Below are 24,207 nucleotides of genomic sequence, written 5' to 3'. Positions count from 1 at the left end.
TGTCAATATACAGTGTGGTTGATTATTGTAGCCCATTACCAAAACGATGTACCAAAATATGTTTCTTCAGTCATTTTTTGGTGGGCATTTGAGATATTTACAGTTTTTTAAAAAATTTTTATTTTATTTTGTCAATATACAGTGTGGTTGATTATTGTAGCCCATTACCAAAACGTCCCTCCCTCCTCTCTCTCCCCACTCCCTCCCAAAAGCCTCATAACTGTTTGCTTGTCCTATCAGCTTCAAGGAATTGTAATTGTTGTGTCTTCTTCCCTTCCCCCCCGGTTGTTTGTGTATTTATTTATTTATTTATTTATTTATTTATTTATTTATTTATTTATTTATTTAATCTCCAATGAATAAGTGAGAACACGTGATATTTCTCTTTCTGTGCCTGACTTGTTTCACTTAATATAATTCTCTCAAGGTCCATCCGTGTTGCTCCAAATGGCAGTATTTCATTCTTTTTTACAGCAGAGTAGAATTCCATTGTGTAGATATACCACCTTTTCGTATCCACTCATTTGATGATGGACATTTGGGCTGGTTCCAAATCTTAGCTATTGTAAAGAGTGCTGCAATGAATATTGGAGAAGAGGTATACCTTCGACTTGATGATTTCCATTCCTCTGGGTATATTCCCAGCAGGGGGATAGCTGGACCATATGGTAGATCTATCTGAAATTGTTTGAGGAACCTCCATACCATTTTCCATAGAGGCTGCACCATTTTGCAGTCCCATCAACAATGTATGAGAGTTCCTTTTTCTCCGCAACTTCACCAGCATTTATCATTCACTGTCTTTTGGATATTAGCCATCCTAACTGGGGTGAGATGGTATCTCAGTAAGGTTTTGATTTGCATTTCCTGAATGCTGAGTGATGTTTTTTCATATGTCTGTTGGCCATTCATATATGTTCCTTTGAGAAATACTTGTTTAGCTCTTTTGCCCATTTTTTAATTGGGTTCTTTGGTTGCCCATGCTTTTGGGGTCATATTCATGAAGTCTGTGCTCAGTCCTACTTCCTGAAGTGTTTCTCCTGTTTTCTTTATGAAGTTTATTGTTTCAGGGTGTATATTTAATTCTTTAATCCACTTTGAATTGATTTTAGTATATGATGAGAGGTATGGGTCTAGTTTCATTCTCCTGCATGTGGATAACCTGTTATCCCAGCACCATTTGTTGAAGAGGCAGTCTCTTCCCCAGTGTATAGGCTTGGTGCCTTTGTCAAAGATCAGATGGCTGTAAGTGTGTGGGTTGATTTCTGGATTTTCTATTCTTTTTTCCATTGATCAGTGCATCTGTTTTTATGCCAGTACCATGCTGTTTTGGTTATTATAGCTTTGTAGTATAGTTTACAGTCAGGTAGTGTTATGCCTCCAGTTTTATTTTTTTTGCTCAGCATTGCTTTGGCCATGCATGGTCTTTTGTTATTCCATATAAACATCTGGATAGTTTTTTCATTTCTGAGAAGAATGTTCTTGGAATTTTGATGGGGGTTGCATAGAATTTGTATATCACTTTGGGTAGTATGGACATTTTCACAATGTTGATTCTTCCAATCCAAAAGCATTTGATATCTTTCCACCTTCTTGTATCCTCTTTAATTTGTCTCAGCAGTGGTTTGTAGTTCTCATTATAGAGATTTTTCACATCCTTGTTTAATTCCATTCCTATGTTGAATAGGAGTGGTGAGAGTGGGCATCCTTGTGTAGTTCCTGTTCTTAAAGGAAAAGCTTTCAGCTTTTCCGCATTCAGGATGATATTGGCAGTGGGTTTATCCAATATGGCTTTAATTATGTTGAGATACTTTCCATCTATACCTGAGTTATAGAGGGTCTTTGTCATGAATGAATGTTGAATTTTGTCAAATGCTTTTTCAGCCTCTACAGAGATGATCATATGGTCTTTCTGTTTGATTTTATTGATATGGTGTGTCACATTTATTGATTTGCATATGTTGAACCAACCTTGCATCCCTGGGATGAATCCCACTTGATCGTGGTGTCTAATCTTGCATATGTGTTGCTGTATTCTGTTAGCTAGTATTTTATTGAGAATTTTTGCATCTATACTCATCAAGGATATTGGCCTATGGTTTTCTTTTTTTTATTTTATTTTATTTATTTTTATTTTTATTTTTTGTCTTTTTGTCTTTTTCTGTGTCCGGCAACGGATCGCAACCCTCAGTGTTGCCCCCGTACCGGACCGAGGACCGGCAACGGGATCGCAACCCTCGGTGTTGCTCCCGCGCCTCCCTCAGCCAGTGAGCGGGAACCGGTCTGTATGTGGGATCCGAACCCTCGGGCGGGAGCGCTGCCACGCTTCCCAAGCGGCGCACTATCCAGTGCGCCACCGGGCTGGCCCTGGATTTCTTTTTTAGTTGTGTCTTTACATGGTTTTGGTATCAGGGTGATGTTTGCTTCATAGAATGGGTTTGGGAGAATTGCCTCTGTTTCAATCTTTTGGAATAGTTTGTAGAGGATTGGTGTCGATTCCTCTTTGAAAGTTTGGCAAAATTCTGCTGTGAATCCATCTGGTCCTGGCTGTTCTTTGTTGGGAGCATTCTGATAACAGCTTCAATCTCCTTTATTTTTATTGGTCTGTTCAGATTTTCTACATGTTCTTGGCTCAGTTTTGGCAGCTTGTGTGTGTCCAGAAATTTATCCATTTCGTCCAGATTTTCAAATTTGTTGTCATATGGTTGTTTATAGTAGTCCTTAATGATTACTTGTATTTCAGATATATCAGTTGTAATATCACCTTTTTCATTTCTAATTTTTGTTATTTGGATCTTCTCTCTTGTTTTTTTTTTTTGTTAGCCATGCTAATGGTTTGTCAATTTTATTTATCTTTTCAAAAAACCAACTTTTTGATTCATTGATCTTTTGTGTTATTTCCCCCCTTTCACTTTCATTAAGTTCTGCTCTGATCTTAATGATTTCTTTCCGTCTGCTAACTTTGGGTTTTGGTTGTTCTTGTTTTTCTAGTTCTTTAAGGTGAAGTGTTAGGTTGTTCACTTCCCATCTTTCCATTCTTCTGAAGTGAGCATTTAATGTGATAAATTTCCCCCTTAGTACCACTTTTGCAGTATCCCACAGGTTTTGGTATGATGTATTATTTTTTTCATTAGTTTCAATAAATTTTTTGATTTCCTCTTTTATTTCTTCTTGGACCCATACATCATTAGGTAGAATGCTGTTTAATTTCCATGTGTTTGTATAGTTTCCCAAATTTCATTTTTTATTGATTTCTAATTTTAATCCATTGTGGTCTGAAAAAAATACATGGGATAATTCCAAATTTTTTGAATTTGTTGAGACTTGATTTGCGACCTAACATGTGACCTGACATTCATGGGTTGAATATGTTTGGGGATCTTCGAGCTTCCTGAATCTGAAGATCTGTGTCTTTTTCTATACCTGGGAAGTTTTCTTCCACTATTTTGTTGAATATGTTTTCAATACAATCTCCTTTTTTCTCCCCTTCTGGAATACCCATGACTCGGATATCTGAGTGCTTAAGGTTGTCTGATATCTCTTTTAGACTTTCTTCAATGTATTTAATTCTTTTTTCTTTTTCTTTGTCTGCCTGTGTTATTTCAAACAGCCCATCTTTTTTTTTTTTTTTTTTTTCGTGTCCGGCAACGGATCGCAACCCTCAGTGTCGCGCCTGTACCGGACCGGGACCGGCAACGGGATCGCAACCCTCAGTGTTGCACCCACACCTCGCTCAGCCAGTGAGCGGGTACCGGTCTGTATGTGGGATCCGAACCCTCGGCGGGAGCGCCGCCACGCTCCCAAGTGGCGCACCGTAGCAGTGCGCCACCGGGCCGGCCCAAACAGCCCATCTTAAGGTCAGAAGTTCTCTCTTCTGCTTCTGCAAGCCGGCTGGTTAACCTCTCTGTTGTGGTTTTTATTTTGTTGAATGAATTCTTCAGCTCAGCCAGCTCTGCTACGTTCTTTTTTAGCGCATTGATTTCCTTGTACATTTCTTCTTTCAGGTCCTGCATACTTTTCCTCATTTTATTGTGTTGTCTAGCTGAGTTTTCTTGTATCTCATTTAGTTTCCTTAGAATTATCACTCAAAATTCCTTGTCAGACATTTCAAGGGCTTCTTGTTCTATAGGATTTAGAGCTTGAGAGTTATTATTCTTTAGTGGTGTACTTTCTTGATTTTTCACATTTCTGGTATCTTTCCTCTGATGTTTAGTCATTGTGGCAGGGGATTTCATAGTCCATTGGTTAGACATTACTGTCTGGCTGGGATTCTGCTGGGGCTGCCAATTTGGTATGGGTGCCTCAGTGTCTGCTTGGTTGGCCACTAGTGCCTTGGGTGCATGGTCGCCTTGGGTCTTAGGCCTCTCTGGGGAGGCACCTCTCTTGTCAGCATGCACTTGGCCGGGCTGGGGATGGAGTTGGGTGGCGGTGGCGAGGCCCACCTGCTGGGTAACGTGCCAGCACTGCAGGGTGCATCATCTCTGTGGATCTTCTGCTTCTCTGGCTGGATGCCTCCCTGCTCTGTGTGCACACAGCTGTGCCAGGGATGGAGTTGGGGGGTGGCGGCGAGGCCTACCTGCTGGGTTGTGTGCTGGCACTGCAGGGCATGTGGTCTCTGCAGAGCTTCTGCCTCTCTGGCTGGATGTCCCCCTGATCCACATGCACTCGGCCAGGCTGGGAATGGAGTTGGGTGGCAGTGGTGAGACCTACCTGCTGGGTCGCACACTGGCACCACAGGGCGCATGGTCTTTGCAGTTCTTCTGCTTCTCCGGCTTGATACCTCCCTGCTCCTACAGTTTTGAGCTATCTGAATAAAGTTCCTACAAACATTCGTGTACGTCATTTTGGAGGATATATAATAGTCCTTCAATATCCACAGGGGATTGGTTTCAGGAGCCTCACGAATAACAAAATTCACAAATGATAACTCTTATATAAAATGGCTAAGTATTTGCATATAATCTATTTACATCCTCCCATATACTTTAAATCATCTCTAGATTACTTATAATAATTAATACAATGTATATGCTATGTAAATTGTTGTATTATTTTTATTCGTATTATTTTAGTGGTGTTATTTTTTATTCATATTTTTCCCAAATAATTTTGATACTTTGTTCATTGAATCCTTGGATGTGGAACCCATGGATATGGAAGGCCAACTGTGTATTTTCATTTCTCTTGGGCAAATAAATGAGAGGCTTTGCTGAGACATATGATAGCCATGTATATATAAAACTGCCAAAATGTTTTTCAAAGTGGTTATGTATCATTTTACATGCCCAGCAGCCATGCATGATAGTTCACTCTCCACTATAGTTCCCACCTCTTTGTCTTCATTCTGTAGAGCATCTTGTCATGTGCTTATTGGCTATCCATGTATCTTCCCTTATAAAGTGTCCAATATATTTTCTTGACAATTTTCTGTTGGTTTTTCTTATTGTTGAGATGTAAGCTTTGCTAATATATTCTTAAGAATACTTGCATCTATGATCATGGGTGATATTGGTTTATATTTTTCTTCTTATAATTTCTTTTCCTGGTATTATTATCAGATTTGTGCTGATATTATAAAATGAGTGGAAAGTGTTCAGTTTTCCCATTTTCTCAAGGACTTTGCATAGACTGGATTATTTCTCCCTTTGACAGTCTTCACCAGTGAGGTAATATAAATTTGGAGTTTTCTTTGTAGTAGATTTTTAGATATGAATTCAATTTCTCTAACAGAAAGTTTATGCAGATTTTCTATTTTTTTATGTGTCAGGTTTTTAATTTGTATCTTTCAAATAAATTTTCCATTTCATCTAAGTTAGCAAACGTGTTGGTTTAACATTGTTCATAGTATTCCCTATTGTCCTGTTAATATCTATAAGATCTGTATTGATGCCCTGTCATGCATTCTTTATGTTGGTGTATCCATCTGCATTCAACCAGGAGACAGAAACCACAGAGTGATTTAAAAAGGGGAAATTTAATATAAAGAATTATTAATCTCTGTGAAATTAGTTTCCACAGGATATAAGAGAACTGTAGAAGATACCCTAAGGCTCAGGCTCATGGAGGATTAACAAGGAAGGACAATTTTTGAAAGGGGGCTGACTATACAAGGCAATGTAGTTCAAATCTCATTGCAGAAGGAGTCCATTGGGTGGCAGAAAAGTCCACTGGTTTTTCTAGGCCTTAATTAATCTACAGTCCTATGCAAGGCAGAAGCAACACCTTGGGGCACTAGCTAGTCAGCCAGTTTGTAAGCCTGAGGGTGTGCAGATGGAGTGGGGGTACAACAGAGAGTGCAAGGGCCCTTCCATATCAGGAGGCATGTAAGCAGTGATCACCAGCCAGGCCAGGATTGTGAGGTTGCTGAAGGACCAAGTGTACCTGTTGAGAGGCTGGGGCAGATGTCCTCACATCCAAACCTCTAAGAGACTGTTAGGCTGTCAGAAGTAGCAAGAGAAACCCCCTTTCTTCTGTAATATTCCTCCTGTGCCCTCTTTTGAGCAAACACTTAAAAGAAATCCATCTATTAAAGCAATTGAAGGTTGAATTTGAAGCAGAGAGGTAATTTTTAATCCTTCTTCGTCTTTTTCTTCATTTCCCTTGATTCTTTTGCCTGTAATCTAAAAAAAAATAATTTAACAAATTATACCTCAGTATTGTTTTTTCTCGCTCAGTGTAAAAAGAGGTATTCTGTCTTATTTTGATTTAAATTTTACAGAATTTGGAAGACATTCATTATGTTGAGGGTTTGGTTGTTGTATTTAATTGTTGATAGATGAGTTTGTTTTATTTTTACCTACATTTTGTCTTCATAAATAATGATTATCAAATAGAGGAGTAGAATAAATTGTGTGTATAATTCACGGTCTACAACGATGGAGTTGTCTATTTTTTTCAACTGTTTTGGACTGGTAATGGATTTTTCTCAGTGCTTTTTTCTTCTAACAATATTTTTTCTGTCTTAGGGGACTTTGGGTGAAAGATGAGTTAGACAGTTTTACTAGGCTGCTATCTTGATCAATTCTTCCCTTCAATTGTTGGTTAAATTTTATCAAAAGACTTTTGCTTTGTTTGTCTTATCTAATTACATGGTCTACATGGTAGAGAGAGTAGTTTAAAATTAGGAAGGTTAGATGCTCTTGATGATCATAAAAACAGCAGTGTGGAGAGCACAGGGGGCAGATTAGACCTTAAGAGCTTGATAAAGAGGGGAATAATCTCTGAAAGGGATGAGAGTTTGGACAATATCTGGTAAAAGGTGTGATATTAAGGATTTTTTTCTTTTTTTTCTTAATCCATGGGAGTAGCAGAACTATATATCACAATGAAAAAAGGATCTTGGAAACAGTCTTCATAAATAAGCTATTATTAGATAAGCAAGCTCTTTGTTTTGCTCTGATAAGAAAACAGTTTATGTGAGAAAATTGTCCAGATAAATGAATTAATTCCCATTTCTGAAGTAGATAGTACAGTTGTTGGTTTGCCTTACCTTTCTAGGCAAGAATTTTCTGGAACAAATAGTTAAGCTATGTGAAGGCAGTATATCTTTCTTAATATTCAGAAGGCTTCAGAATCATTTACAAAGTAGAAAAAAAATATCTGGGAAGAAAAAGAAAATAGAAGAAAATTAAATACTCAGTACCGGTTACTCAATACATGAATAATTAAATTGAGAAAATGGTAATAGTGAAAAAGGAAAAGAATACTAAAGAACATGTGTTTCCAGAATGACAATTTCTTGCTAAGTACCAAGCATTGTGGGTAAAATTAGACCAAAAAACTTCCCCCATATCTTTGTAAAATTTTGCACATAGACACAAATAGAAAAATCTCACGTTTCCAGAAAAAAAGAAACTGGTCACATGCAAAGAGTTGGGATCATAATGCCTACAAATTTCTCATTGGTGACATTAGAAGCATAATATAATGTTGCCATATCTTCAATATTATAAAGAGATCCAGGCAAACCCTAAACTAAAAAATTAACTCACAATCTTCCATGGGATGCACTGAAATGTATGCTTTGGTAAAATGCATGAGGAAAAAAGAAAAGAAAAATGAACATACTGGTTACAAGAAACAGGAGACTAAAGATAGCAGAGGCAAGCAGGATTCCTAAGGATAATGGTGAATTGGGTTCCCAGACACAGAGAACAATTACTGCAATTTGGACCAAAATAAAATATTTTTGTCCAAGAGCAGTATAGGGCCCTGCAGCTATAGCCACCTTTCCCTCCAAAATAAACAAATAGGCTTCATGAATATCAGTGGAGCCATCACTGCTAATATGGGCTGAATGATAAGTGGCGTGTGGCTAAGGCTGAATGACAATGAATAAGTGTCAAGACATGAATGCGTACACTGAACTGTAGTGCTCTTAACCAAAATCTTGTTAGTGCCCTATTTGGTCTGGTTTGCAATGAAAGAGAAAATACACTTGCCAGAGAAAAGGGAATTCTCTTACACACTCTCTTCCTTTTATGAAGGTACTTCAAAAAGTTCAATGGAAATTCAAAGTTCAAATGGAAAGATTTTATTATCTTTTTTTTTAACTGAAACATAATTGATTATACGTATTTGTGGAGTACAGAGTCAACTATCAATACCTGTGTAAATATGTGATAATCAAATCAGGATAATTAGCATAATCATTACAATACATAATTATTGTTTGTGTCCATTAATTTGTTTCTCACAGATCCTTTCCCACCTTTAGAAACTACAGTTCTGTTCTCTGCTTGTGAATTTTCAACATATTATTGTGATTGTTTTCATTTGTTTGTTTGTTTCTTTCTTAGCTCCCACTTATGAGTGAGGATATGAGACATTTCTCTTTCTGTGCCTGGCTTATTTCATTTCACATAATTTTCTCCAAGCTCATCCATGCTGCTGCAAATGGCAGAGTTTCATTCTTTTCTATGGCTGAGTAGTAGTATCTTTTAGTTCTATTTTTCCACGAACTTTTTGGAGTACTCTTGTGTATATATAGAACATCTCCAGAACGGCACAGAAGGTCTGGTAGTAGAGATTGATCCTGAGGTGACTGACCAGCTGGGAGAAATGATAAGAAAGAGATTAACTTTATACTCTTTGAAATTTTGTTTATTTTCAATTTTATAAAACTTGTAAGTAATCTATTCTTTAAAAAGAGAGAAGACATAAAATCCACATCATAAGCAAACTGAAAAATATTTAAATTATCTCCAACAATATAAAACAACATTAATCTCTATAACTGAATTTAAGTGTAATAAATGTAATATTCATGTAATAAATGCATATTAGAGAAAATGTGAAAATGAGAATCAGTGTAGGGTCTGACTAATACAGAAAAATTTTCCAAAAGAGATCATTACCAGCTTGTTCTTGAGGGATATTTTGTAATAATAATGATCAACTGAGATATAAAGTTTCCTCAGATGTATGTGTGACTCTTTCATTCACATTTGTACTATCAGTACAATGGTCACCTGGGACCAGTTATAGATGACCAGGTATTTATTTTCTGGGACAAAAAGCAAGACAGGGTCTGCCAAGAGAAATGGATTTCCTCATGGAAGAAGACTGGCATTTTGTCTGGCAAACATAATGAAAGCTTAAAAAATGAAGAAAAGGGTTTAAATATTGCCAAGATAATTATTGAAAATTGAACTGCATATTCTCAATTATACAGGATGGGAATCATTCTAAAGTGTGAGTTGATTGATAGAGGTAAAAATTAGATTTTTCAATCTTCTGGAACTTCTAATGAAGACAAAGAAGACATAAGAAAGTAATTAAGTAGGAATTATAGTCCATTTATTTATTGGGGGGAGAAGGGATATTGTAACTCCAGTGCACATATTCATATCACTGCAAATCATTATGTAAAATATGTGTCTGAGATCAAAATCTAACACTTCTCAACTGATAGAACATAAAATTGCACGAGATGTAAATGATCACAAAAGCGAGCCATAAATCTGCTGTTTTATGTAAATGTGACCAGAATATTAGTCAAATTTTTGTGGTCCAGTTTCAGACAAGTGCCAGAGTAAAAAGAGATGAGGCCCAGGCCCAGAGTTAAATAAATAAAAAAATTTAGTTTCATTTCATGGACTAAGCAGTTGGGGATACCTTTCAATGTAAATCTTCATACTATTTTTTTCTTGCATTTTCTCTTATTCTGACAAGTTTTTCATATTCAATAGTTGTATTCATTTCTCTTTTTGTTTCCTTCAGCTCTTATTTTCCGCTCCACAACTTTTCTATTTTTCTAATTTAGTATCATTATTTTGGAACAGGTTCACCAATAGGGTAATAAGCAGAGAAAAGCTGAACAGAAGAAAGCTATAATACTTAGATGTTTTGTGAAGGAAGGAAGTATGGGGGCATAGTAATCACTCTTGTGTTGATAAATTTTGCTCCTGTCACATGTATTATGCTGTTTTGATTAGTGCATGAACTAAATTGAAAGATGAATTAAGCATCGTATCTAGGGTTGCCAAGGTTGCCAAATAATATACAGGGTGCTTGGTTAAATTTGAATTTTAGATAAATACTAAATACTTTCGTAAAAAAAATTAGGTCAAACAAATAATATTTAGTGTAAATATACTCAAAATATTGCAGGTGATATACTAAAACAAAACAAAACAAAAACAAACAAAATTTACCTGAAATTCAGTTGTTAACTGAACATTATATCTCTATTTGCTAAATCTGTCAATCCTAATCATATCATAGTCAAAGTAACTTGCTGTAATATATTTTCTCAATCTCAATGCCTCTTGTGCCTGAAGGTAATAGCCGTTCGTTTTTTATGAAGGTGGATTAGGAAGGAGACTGAGCATGACATTTAGAAGAGCTAGTAGGAATTTGAATCTAGATTCCGTCATTTGTTAGCTATGTGTAATGGGGTCAGAAAATTAACTTTCAACATGATTTACCACCTTCTCCTAATAAAAAGAGTTCCCTACAGAAGACTTCCAGATTTTTTGTAAGACTGACCGGAAATGAATTCACTATGTGTGATATAATGAAGCTTCTAAATATGATAAAGTCATCATTTTATTGTTCACTTTATTCAAATAAGAATAATTTACCAGCTAATTACCTCTTGATTCAATGTTTGTCTTCTACATTAAAAAAATAAAATTTTACCAAGAAGTTTGAAGGTATTTTAATGTTTCTCTTTCTCTCTCTCTAATCTTACACCCCATTTACATTACCTTATCTCCCCACTATCATCTTTGTTTTTGGTGGCTTGCTGGTAAGGGGATGTGGACCCTTGACTTTGGTGTTACAACACTGTACTATAACCAACTGAGATCACTGGCCAAACTCATCATTCTTTATCTTAGAAGATTTGGGGCATTACAAAAAAAGGTGATTTGGAATCTTTCTTTGAGAAATATACTAGAAGCTACCTTAGGACCACAAGTCTTCAGTTACTATTCTTACTTACCATTTCAAAAAAGTTATCTTCAAGAAGATTCTAGATCATAATTTCCACATGCTGTCTTTTCATTTGCTTAATCATGTTGCTATTTATCCCCTCTTTTTTGTGCTGTTTTCCCACTAAATCTCCTTGCATTTATGTCATTACTTTACTAAAATTAGTAATAAACAGAACATGAATTTTTTTTAACTTGCTCTTTATCATCTATTATACTTTTCAGAAACTCTGATGTAACTGTTGGTTTACCATGTGGATTATTGGTATGCCAATGCAATTCATTATTAGTTCATATGACTTCTGAAGGAGAAGCTATGTCTTTTAAGTTAGATTGAAGCCATTCAATCTTATAAGTGTCTATTGTAAATTTTTTATGTTTCTACAATGCTATTTTTTTCCAGTATTCTAACCATTTGCATTTCCTTCTTTGTTGTTATATAGTAATTTAATTGAAGCTGGATTTGATTTTATTTGTTTTAAAATTCATCTCATTTTGTTGTTGGTGATGAAGTATTCTGTTTTCATTTTTTCATTTTTCTTCAATGTTTTATCCTTTTTATATCTCTTGCAGTTAATGGGTTAAATTTTCATATTTATTCACTATTTAACCACAAGTTTTTATTTAAATGTTTAATTATGCTAACTCTTTTTGGCTCTATTATAAAAAGGTTAAGTAAGAGTAGAACTTAGGCTTGACTGTCCTGGAAAAAAGTGTGTTGGTTTAATGAGAAAGGGTGTATGCTTACTATTTTTCATACAATAAAGAATACAGTAATGATTTGAGATTAGATTTTTCAATGAACATGAAACATTTCTGAAAGAAGTTTAAATTGATAGTTTGGATACAGCAAAATTGCTAGAATATTTGAGGAAAATTTTTAGGTCTGAACTTCTTCACTTTCTTACTTTGATAGAAGTTTAATTTTCTTGGTCAAATCCTTGAAAGCTTGCTTCATCTGCTTGTTTCTCATGGTAAAAATAAAAGGATGGAACAAGGGGGCCACAGAAATAGTGAGTACTGACACTCCCTTATTAATGGCCACTTCATCCTTTGCTGAAGTCTTAATATAGATGAAAATGCAGCTGCAATAGGTGAGGGAAACCACAATCATGTGGGAAGAGCAGGTGGAAAAGCCCTTTTTACTTTGTTGAGCAGAAAGAAATCTTAAGATAGTCTTGATGATGTAAGTGTAGGATAGCACTACACAAATGTGGTCATGATTCATGTTAATACAGCATGGGTAATGATCATTTTCTCTGTGAACCAAGTATCTGAACATTAAATCTTCAGGGGAGGAGATGCACCACAGCCAAAATGCTCAATCACATTGGAGTCATAGAATTCTACTTGAAAGCCCACACAAAGTAGGGCAAGAATGATCAATAAACCAGCCAGCCAACAGCTGATGACAAGAGTCAAACAAACTCATTGGTTCATGATGGACACATAATGCAAGGGTTTGCAGATGTCCACATAATGATCATATGACACTGCAGCCAGGAGAAGAAATTCCTTTGCTTCCAAAAGTATGGCAAAAAATATTTGAGCATCACAAGCATTGGAAGTAATAGTATTATCACAAGTTGTCATGCCATAAAGGAATCTGGGAACACAAGCACTTGTGAAAGAGACTTCTAAAAATGAGAAATTTATGAGAAAAAAAAAACCACGAGAGTTTTAAGGTGAGAATCAACAAGTGAGAATGTGATGATAGTCAGATTCTCTATTATGCTCAACATGTAGGTGACACATAGAAAAATAAAAAGAAGAACCATTCCTCCAGCAGGGCCCTAGGTCAAATTATTAAAAAGGCTAAGTCTGTCTTTGGGACATTCATAGCTATTATTCCACTCATTTTTTAACTGCAGTGTGTAATTAATATACCATTAGTTTCCTTCATTAAGTCTTATTAAATTTCTTAAATGTGTAAGATATCAATATTACTATATTTTTTTTAAGAGCATAAATGTAAAGTTTTTTAAAAGCTAGACAACAGATGTCTTAGGTATTATAGTTGGAGGAGGAGGATAGGAAAATGGAATTCCTGAGAAATAGATAGAAAAGTGATTGAGTCAAAAGAGATGGACCATTGACCAATCCCAAAAGGATGAATATGGTGAATGCTGTATGGTTTATCATTACTAACTTTTGACTTTCCTTCAATCTTCAAGGAAAATTTGAGAAATTGAAACTGATAAGTGGACTCTCTCAATATCACATGGCAATGATAATGGATGAAGAACAAAAATAAAGGCAAACCAGAGCACATGCAAATTTTTACTTTATGAATTAATCACATGCATTGCCAGGGTAATTTTAGCCTCTTTTTGCTTCAATTGGCAGATGTGTGTGATAAATCTAGTTATTGAATTGAATTTTAAGGACAAATTTCTCCTTTGTTTTGTTTTCTTTCTATGGAAAGTGAGTTCAATTAAATAAACACAAGAAAACTTTTTTTTTTTTTTACCTTTTTCTTCAATTTTCACTCTTTTGTTGCTCTTAGGAGATGTTACTAACTTATTTTATTGGTACACTTGCGAAAAAAAGAAAGTATTTCTGGCTCAGCTCCCCACTTTTTCCTGATGGAATGGGCATTCTTTAGCACTCTTTCTACCTAACTTCTCATGGACAGTGTTGGGGATACTTGGGGATGCTGCCTTCGACCAGCGTGACCTTCACAGCTCTGCGGTCAATATTAGGAATTTAAACCTAATCGCAATTATAAGTGCCATTCTCCAATCCTCAACATTTTTGAACCTTTGAAATGCAAATTATGAAATGGCATTAGTGTTTTCCAAAGTTTAGACCTTCAGACTTATCTAGGATTTGCCTTCTCTAACCACTGTTAGAACTGGAAACATTTTCCTCTGGGTGTTGTAAAGGCAACAGCATAAATCCTCCAGTGAAATGTTATTCCTTGGCTTTGAGCCCTTCCTCTTAGATTGCTAAACATTTCTAAAATTATTGATACATCCTTACATATCCTGGGAATTTTTGGACATGTAGACTTTTTGCTCCACATAGGGGAAGAAAGGTTACATGCAGGCTGATAATATCATCACAGAAGTTGTATACTTTCAGATAGATTGCCTCAAATTGAAATTTTCTGCTATTTTGGGTTGTGCAACTGAGGCAAGCATCAGGCTGACCATCTATGCACTTTCCTGTCCATTCCTTTTTAGCTCCATTGAGTCTACCCCTTAAAATTTCCACTTCCACGCTGCCGTCCCATCTTTTCATTCACTCCTCAGTTCATGACAACAAGGCTCTTTGTAATAGCCAGAGATTTGTAATTAAGTCTCCTCTTTTCATTCCTTGTATTATGACCACTTAGACTTTGGGTCTCTGAGATTACTTACGTAGGTGTTCTATTTTTCCTTCTTCATGTAGGTAAGTGGAATTTTCAGAAAATATCATATTTACAACAAAAAGGAGAATAATTATAAAGATGACATAATTGGTCATACCTATGCTTGATAAAAATGCCATCGTGTTCCTGCCAATCACCTTTCTATTTCTCAGGAATTCCATTTTCCTATCCTCCTCCTCCAACTATAATACCTAAGACATCTGTTCTCTAGCTTATAAAAAACTTTACATTTATGCTCTTAAAAAAATATAGTAATATTGCTCTCTTACACATTTAAGAAATTTAATAAGATTTAATGAAGGAAACTAATGGTATATTAATTACACAGTGCAGTTAAAAAATGAGTGGAAGGGCCGGCCCGGTGGTGCACTCGGTAGTGTGGCACTTGGAAGTGTGGTGGTGCTCCCGCTGAGGGTTCGGATCCCATATAGAGACTGGTCCGCTCACTGGTTGAGCGCGGTGCGGGCGTGACACCGAGGGTTGTGATACCGTTACCGGTCACGAAAAAAAAAAAGACAAAAAGGAAAAAAAAATGAGTGGAATAATAGCTATGAATGTCCCAAAGACAGACTTAACCTTTTAAATAATTTGACCTAGGGCCCTGCTGTCTATGTTGCTTCTCCTTTCTGCTATGTTTATATGCCAACCTTCTGTATGTACACACATTTTCTCTCTGTTCTGACTGAGAAATACTGTCACTTCATCTTTCATACATACTTGACAAACTCTTTTAATCCTCCTTTTCTGTATTGTTTTCTTGTGAAATCTTGACTCCAAAACAGTAAATATTAGTTTAGTTGAGATCATGTAAGCATCAAAACATTTTGACTTAGGTTGAGTTTGCCTTTTCATAACCTTGCATGTTTGATCTGACAGCACAGAACTCACTGGGCATCATGCTTTTAATCTTCTTTACCACGTTTATCTATTTTAGGTCTCATTTGTTATACTAACCCAGAAGCAGATTAAAAGTAAACAGAAATCTTGCTGTATTTTATGTCTTGTATTTTTTTTTGTCAGTTAGAGAGGTAAGGAGACCAAATGTCAGGGGCTCTGCCATTCAGGGGATGGGATAATAGCTGGTTAGAACTGTAGCTTTTCCTTCATGGAGATATGAAGTAATTCTTTCATGACCTGGGATGTACAGGCATGATCACAGAAAAGGGTGGAGTTGATTTATAGAAAAGACTGTTTATGGGTGTAGTGATGCCCTTGAATTTATTGCTGAGCCACTCAAGGAATGATTAAAAAGTCAACTTGTGTTGTATGATAGAATTATCTATGCATTGCACCTATATTTTTACCCCCATTCATCTTGTGCATTGTTTTCTCATTCTCCTCCACACCTAAGGATTTACTGTGATTATTAAGAGGAAATAGATGAAAATCTGACCCTCAAGGTGTCATTGTCTGATGAACAATTTGTTTATCATTCAAATCTCATTTGTTGTTTTAAAAGTTTAGATTTGTGATTAAGAGGAAATAGATGAAAATCTGACCCTCAAGGTGTCATTGTCTGATGAACAATTTGTTGTTTATCATTCAAATCTCATTTGTTGTTTTAAAAGTTTAGATTTGTTACCTTTTATTGCTATTAACTATTATGGTATATGCTAAAGGACTGAAAAATTTCCACCAGTCCTAGCAAGGCTTTATCCCCAAGTGTTGTGCCCATTCCTCTTACTAAACTCATAAGACTAATCAACAGCTGCTAAACCAGATCCAGTCTTCCAGCCCCTGCATTCTATCCCATGATTGACACAACCTGTTTCCCCATACTTTCTGGGAATCTGAACAGCAAACAATAATCAGAACAAAACTGACCTCAGATTGACCATCTCCAGTGATCCCTATAAATCTCTAACCTTCTCTTTGCTTGCCTTATTATAATCATCTTGAGTTGTTTTCATGTTAAAACCTTTGAAAAAGGCTTAAACTAATCGTGTTTTTTCCTCCTTTCATAATATGGATTGTTTGACAGAGGATAAATAGGTGGGAAGAAGTCTAATTCTGGATGCCTTTCTAGTCATACTACTTAATAAATCCAATGTTCATGAATAGGTACAGCTAACTCTGCTCGTGAATGTAAGTTATTTACAGCTCAGATATTATTGAAAAATCATTTTGAAGTAATTGTGAACACACTTAATGAAATTTCCATCTTATTCCTATACAAGGATCTAAGGAGAGCACACAATACCCCCCCCAAATGGATACTATTCTAACCTAGGGGTTACCTCATTACATTTTTTCTTTCTGACAGTTTTCAAAGTAGGTATTTTAAAATTTTAGAGAAAAGTATCATACTTACTTTTCTGATAGCAATTCATGACTTCTGTTGGCAATTTCACCACAAATGTCCTTCAGATTTTAGAGTAACTAAAAGCTGAACAAGGGATTTTAGTGGAGATTGTCTATGCACTGCCATGTTTTTTCAAGAATCCACATTCACAGAAAGCCTTGGAAATGCAAAGAGATCTTCAACACGTTTTATTCATTTCTCCCATCACTGGATATTGTTTCTCATTGGAAAGTTAGGAAATGATATTTCCACATACAGATCCCCTTTAGCCCAGGTCCCTCTTCTATGTAGTTTTGAACTGCGGACACTAACAACTTCAACTGCCTTAATCTTTGCCAATTTAACTCACAAAGATAATCACGCTGAGCTTAGTCTCCAACTCACAATGCAGGCCACGCTAATGTTAATTATGAGATTAATAACTAAATTCCCATTTTCTGGAGAATTAGACTTTTGAGCTGCTTATTGTTAAAAGTGATCTCATATAGTTTATTCTGTTTTATGGTTATTTCTGGCAGAAAGCATAAACTTGTACCTGTTACTCTGACAAAGCTAGAAAAAAATTTCTCGTTATTTTTTTTCTTATTTTTCTGTTTGTGTGTGTGCATACATATATGAGTGTGTGCATGGTATAGCCAAGCAGCTTTGTTGTATTTTTTTCCTGTTTGTTGAAATCAATGTAAATATTTTGACTTGTTAATATCTTTTGTTTGTCATATTTGCTTCTAGATTTTTATTATTTTTTCCTTTGCTTAAAATATTTTAAAATTTTACTTGTTTTGCCTGTTTTGAGCTCACTTATTTCAAAATTTGTCTTATTAATATGTTAAACAAATGAAATGTTTCTTCTAATATTTCAAATATTTCAGTAAATTTGAATGTTTAAATTAAAGAAGTTTGCAAAACCATCGTTCCAACATTTTCCTAGGAGCAATCCATACTACTTTATGAATATTTCTATAAATGCTATTTTATATGATTTCTTTTTGAATAATAACAGAAAACCCAAGCAAGAAATAAAGAAAAATTTTAATTCCTGGAAATCAATCTCATATTCTCTTAATGACAGAAACAATTCTGATTGAAATTAAAGAAAGGAAGAAATCGTTTCATCTAACTAGGTTCACAAATCGAGCTTCACAGGACCATAAGAAAGTTAACCTGGCTGAACTAGTTAGAACTGCCAGGGAAATTGTTAAGGAACTCATCTTTCATTTTCATCTAATTGCTCAAATTCAGTATGTTCTTACTTGTGTAAGATAAAAGCAAGTTTTTTGATCGTTTTATTAAAACCTTGTTTCACTTGCTTGTTCCTTAAGGTATAAATAAAGGGATTTAACAAAGGGGCAACAGATGTAGTGAGCACAGATACCCCTTTATTGATGGCCACCTCTTCTTTGGCTGAAGGCTTGATGTAGATGAAAATGCAGCTGCCATAGGTGACAGAAACAACAATCATGTGAGAAGAGCAAGTGGAAAAAGCTTTTTTCCTTTGATGAGCAGAGGGAAATCTGAGAATTGTTTTGATGATGTATATGTAAGAAAGAATTACACTTATTAGTGTGATAATGAATGTCAGTACTGCACAGATTATAACCACTTGTTCTATGAACCATGTATCTGAGCATGAAATCTTAAAAAGAGGAGATGCATCACAGCCAAAATGATCAATGGCGTTGGAGTCACAGAATTCCAGCTGGAGGCCCATACCGAGTGGAATGATGATGATCATCAACCCAGAGATCCAGCAGCAGAGGACAAGGGTGGTGCAGACTCTGTGACTCATGATGGTCATGTACTGAAGGGGTTTGCAGATGGCCACATAGCGGTCATAGGACATGGCAGCCAGGAGAAAAAACTCTGTAGCCCCAAAGAGTCCAATAAAAAATATTTGACTGGCACAAGCATTGTAAGTTATGGTGTTGTCCTTGGTTGATATACTGTAAAGGAATCTTGGGATACAGACTGATGTGAATGAGATTTCTAAGAAGGAAAAGTTTCGGAGAAAAAAATACATAGGTGTTTTAAGATGAGAATCAGTCAGGGTAAGGATGATAATGGTCAGGTTTCCAGTTATGCTCAGAAAGTATGTCAGAAACAGAAAGATAAAAATGACAACTTGCAGCTGTGGGTCATCTGTAAGTCCCAACAAGATGAATGTTGTTATTGCTGTGTGATTTCTCATAACCACATTTGACATTTTAGGCAAAAACAATGAATAGAATAGAAAACAGAAAAACAAGATGTTAACGGAGTCAAAGCTGATTTTTAGAGAAAATGAATAACATTAATAAAATTAATATGAGATTAATCTGGAAAAAGAGAGAAGATGCGATTCATCAGCAATGAGAGCCATGACATCAGTACAGATTACACAGATATTAAAAAGGTTAAACGAAATATATTGAAACCTATGTACATAGATTGGGCACATTACATGAATTGGGCTAATACTTTGAAACGTACATTCTACCTAAGCTCATTCAAGTTAGAACATTTAACCTACATAGCCCTATATTTATTAAAGTAAATAAATATATACTTAAATAATCTTACAAAGAGAACTCAGGATGGATAGATTGATTGTTGATTATTACTAAACATTTAAAAACAGAAAAAGAAAATTACCAGATCTACACAGGTGCCCTCAGAAAACTGATCTTTGAAAACAAATATTAAAACATCTGATGCGGTTTCCAACAACAACAAAAAAAAGTGAAAAGTAAAGTATCCCATAAATAAACAAAGTTTCAACATTTTCTCATATGGTCAAATATTTATTATAAGTGGCTTATGAAATGTTAACTGTGTATATTGTAATTCCTAGGCTGGGCACATGTACAGACACACAAAATTTTAAGAAATGATATAGTAAAAGAAAACATAGAGGAAACACTTCAGGAATTAGGACTGGGCAAAGACTTATGAATAAGACCTCAAAAGCACAGGCAACAAAATAAAAAATAAAGGAATGGGATGGAATCAAACTAAAAATCTTCTACACAGCAAAAGAAACCATTAACAGAGTGAAAAAAATTAACAGAGTGGAAGAAAATATTTGCAAACTATGCATCCAGCAAGGGATTTATACGAAGAATATACAAGGAACTCAAACAACTTAACAGTAAATAGAAGGTAACCTGATTAAAAAATGGGCAAAGGAGCTGAATAGACATTTCTCAACAGAAGATATACGAATGGCCAACAGGTACATGAAGAAATGCTCGACATCACTACTTATCAAGGAAATGCAAATCAAAACCACACTGAGATATCATCTCACCCCAATTAGACTGGCCATCACCAAAAAGACTGAGAATAACAAATGCTGCTGAGGATGTGGAGAACGGGGAACCCTCCTATGCTGTTGGTGGGACTTTAAACTAGTGCAGCCTTTATGGAAAATAATATGAAGCTTCCTCAAACAACTACAGATAGAACTGCCATACAATCCAGCAATTCCACTGTTGGGTACATACCCAAAGGAATGGAAAACATCATGTCAAAGAGATATATGCAACCCCATGTTTATCGCAGCTCTATTTATAATAGCCAAGAGTTGGAACCAACATAAATGTCCACTGATGGATGACTGGATAAGGAAAATGTGGTATGTATACACAATAAATACTACTCTGTCATAAAAAAGAATAACATTCTGTCATTCACAGCTACATGGATGAACTTACAGAAAATTATGTTAAGTAAAATAAGCCAGGCACAGAAAGAGAAATGCCACATGTCCTCACCCATAAGCGGAAGCTAAAAAAACCCTACAACTAAATAAAAAAGAAAGAAAGATGCAGCAGTCACAAAAATTTGTTGTACTTTCAAAAGGAGAGAACAGAACTGAGGCCACCAGAGGTGGGAAAGGGTAACATGCATTTTTATTCCGTTACATGACAGTCTCAAAAAGAAAAAAAGAAAATTTTATGATGACTGAGAACAAACAGATCAGTGGTTGTAAAGGACAGTTATTTGTGTATATAATAAGAAAGCTTAAGGCAGGTGATTTTTGTTATTTTCATTTAAACTTGTTGTTATGTTGGTTACTCAAATCTGTAAATATTTAAAAATGTATCAAGCTAGACAAAAAGTCAATTTTATTGTATGTTAATTTAGAAAATAAAGTATTGAAATTGTATGTTAAAATACCATCTAAAAATCAATAGTGTGTGTGGTAAACTATTATTTGTGAATTAGAAGACATAATATAGTAAAAAAGATGATTTCCCCCTAATTGATCTGTACATTCAATAAAATCCATTTCTTGGAATATAATAGTTTCTCAGTATATCTATAAACACATCATAGGTATTTACTGACAAACATCAGGATCTATTCTTTACTCATATTTTAAGATTCTACTTGAGAAAAGTCCTTTACTCCTCTGGTCCACATAAAAGGTATTGCATTCATATTGAAAGCACCATCATGAGTCCTTTAATGATGGGGATATGTTCTGAGAAATGCCTTCTTAGGCGATTGTGTCATGTGTGAACATCATAGAGTGAACTTGCTACACACCTAGGTACCATTTTTGAATGGAAGAATATAATCACTCAGAGCAGGCATTTCATCAGCTTTACTTGTCACATCTCCACAAGACATTTCCTTTAAATTCTTTCGAATATTGACCACATGAAAAAATTATAAAAAGTAAGCTTAAGACCTTATAAAAATTAGGTCTTTGAAAAATTACAGATATTAGCCAACCATAACTTTTCTCATGTGTTGTATTTACTGCTAGAGAGTCTCATAATTGTGTGGGGATGCTCTTTTAGATGTTATTAATAGTTTAAGGGGCAAACACTTGGACTGTAGTCCTTTTAGCCTGGAATTAGCATTTCTTCTGGATGATGTATTATTAGACGGTTTGTTCCAGCCAAAGCCTGCTCCTTCATTCTTTCTTTGGGAAAATGATATCAGATGGAGTCTATGTAACAAGAGGAAGCATTTAGTTTCTAGACTCTATCAGAGAGGACAAACAGTGATACAGGCTTATGGACAATTTTTTTTTCCTAAATGCTGTTACTGTTCTGAAGATCCATACTTGAAATATGTGCGAGAGGGAAAACTGAGAAACACAGGATATTGCTCCCCTGTGCCCATCTTCCTTCCTTTTTGCAGTCATCTTCTCTTCATTCCCACCTGCAACCTCTAGCAAAAGTCCCTGCTGATCTTGAGTATTACTCAAGGACCCGAAACAGCCCTTTCACCCTTGTAGTTATCTACTTTAGAATCCGGTCTCAGAAGCACTCTGACAGATTAATTAATTATAATGCAACTGTCACTTACTGATTTCTGTTTAATATGCTTAAAAGTATTTGTGTTTACAAAACACAAGATATTTTATAGATGAAATGCCAAACCAAATTTCATTAAGTTGGAGGGAGATACATTTGTATATTTGAATTTATGTGTGCAGATATGCATGTGTGTGTTTGTGTATGTGTGCGTGTGTTGTCAGTGTAGGCAATAGGTGTTACGTTGTATTTCCATTGAATTTGACTATTTTATTGCCCACATACTTTACTAATTCATAAAACAAGTTTGAAGACTTCATTTGCTTCCACGATTAATATTCTTAATAAATAAATGACATTACAAAAATGAAATTAATTTGTCAGATCCTTATGAACTATTCAAATTAAAATGCACACACATGTAAACACACACATATGTACATACTTAAGCTTAGAAATTGAAAAAAAATATTTCATTCTATTAAATTTTACAAAAAATAACTGAATTGAGAAATATGAAAATACTTACTCTTTTAGTCTCTCATTCAGGCATTAGTTTTTGTTTTATCCACACAGATCCTTAGAGAAATTCATAACTAAATAAGAATGTATTAGTAGTGACATGAATATAAGCTAGTTGTGCTTTCTTGTTCAACTTGCACTCAATGGTAGCAGTGGAAATACATGCACAAGCTGTCTCAAATTGTGTATCCCTGTGTCTGATATTATCCATAAATCCTAATATCAGTTTAAATTTTAAAAGGAACTATTTGTGCATAATCTGAATGGCTGAATAGAAAGAAAGACTAATAAACAGCAGGTAATAACCAGAAAAAAATTTTTTTTTTGATTCTTGAAAGAAGTTAAGGATCTGACCCAACAATCTTAATACAGAATGGGTCACTGAAAAGTTTCACCACAGATGTGACTGAGGATGTTTTACATGGTCCACCTGTAACAGGTAGGATCAACTAAGTCATAAAAAACCAAATGTCCTTGGTGACCCTGCTTCAAAGTCACTAATGAACATATATCTAATTAATATTATTGAAAAGTGAAACAGAGCAAAAGTTAATAAATGCACCTAGGAATTAAGACACTGTCCTTGGAGAATAGAACATGCATTAATGGCACCAAGGTCAACATGCATTATCAGCATAGTGAATCTTTGTGAAAATAATGATCCAAATATTGCTTCTTCGTTCTTTTGTTCATTTTAATTCACATTTTATTGATTGCTGATGATATAAAATAATTTCCCCAGTGTTTATTGGCAATTTATACTTAATGAATAGAACATTCTTGCTCTTTGGCTATTTTTGAGTAAAAGAGTCCACCAATTTCTTCCTTATCTTTTATAAGGTATTTGCATATCCTTGTTATCCTTAGTTGGTATTAAGTACTTGCCAGTCTTATGTATTAGAAATCTTTCACAATTTAACATTTAATACTACTATTAATGGTGTTGTTATACAGAAAATTTGGTTACTATGTCATAAAATATATTCGTGATTTGACTCATTTAGAATTTGCTATCATTATTTGAAAGTCTTACTGACCCAGATCTTGTCATATATTTACTTATCGTGATTTGACTCATTTAGAATTTGCTATCATTATTTGAAAGTCTTACTGACCCAGATCTTATCATATATTATGTTTTTTTTTATTATTTTTATTTTGTCAATATACAATGTAGTTGATTATTATGTCCCATCACCGAAACCTCCCTCCCTCCTCCCTCTCCCCCCTCCCACCCAAGTGTGTCCCCTCTATTTGCTTGTTGTAAGAACTTCAAAAAAAAATAAAAAATAAAAAAGTAATTGTGGTTGTTATATCTTCCTCTCCCCC

At 35.1% G+C, this 24,207-nt stretch overlaps 1 protein-coding gene and 1 pseudogene across 1 annotated transcript; both read right to left on the bottom strand.

The window, feature by feature from the left end:
• Positions 1 to 12,339: 12,339 nt before the first annotated feature.
• LOC103604182 lies at positions 12,340 to 13,577 on the bottom strand (annotated as a pseudogene).
• A 4,779-nt stretch (positions 13,578 to 18,356) lies between these two features.
• On the bottom strand, positions 18,357 to 19,295 carry LOC103604181 (olfactory receptor 6C2-like). The gene has a single exon (XM_008588763.1). The coding sequence runs from the start codon at positions 19,293 to 19,295 to the stop codon at positions 18,357 to 18,359; it is 939 nt and encodes a 312-aa protein (XP_008586985.1).
• Positions 19,296 to 24,207: the final 4,912 nt, after the last annotated feature.

Source organism: Galeopterus variegatus, unplaced genomic scaffold, assembly GCF_000696425.1.
Source record: "Galeopterus variegatus unplaced genomic scaffold, G_variegatus-3.0.2 Scaffold5025, whole genome shotgun sequence".
NCBI classification, from domain to species: domain Eukaryota; kingdom Metazoa; phylum Chordata; class Mammalia; order Dermoptera; family Cynocephalidae; genus Galeopterus; species Galeopterus variegatus.
Note: the sequence above shows the minus strand (reverse complement) of the source record. Positions and strands in the feature narration are given on the sequence as shown.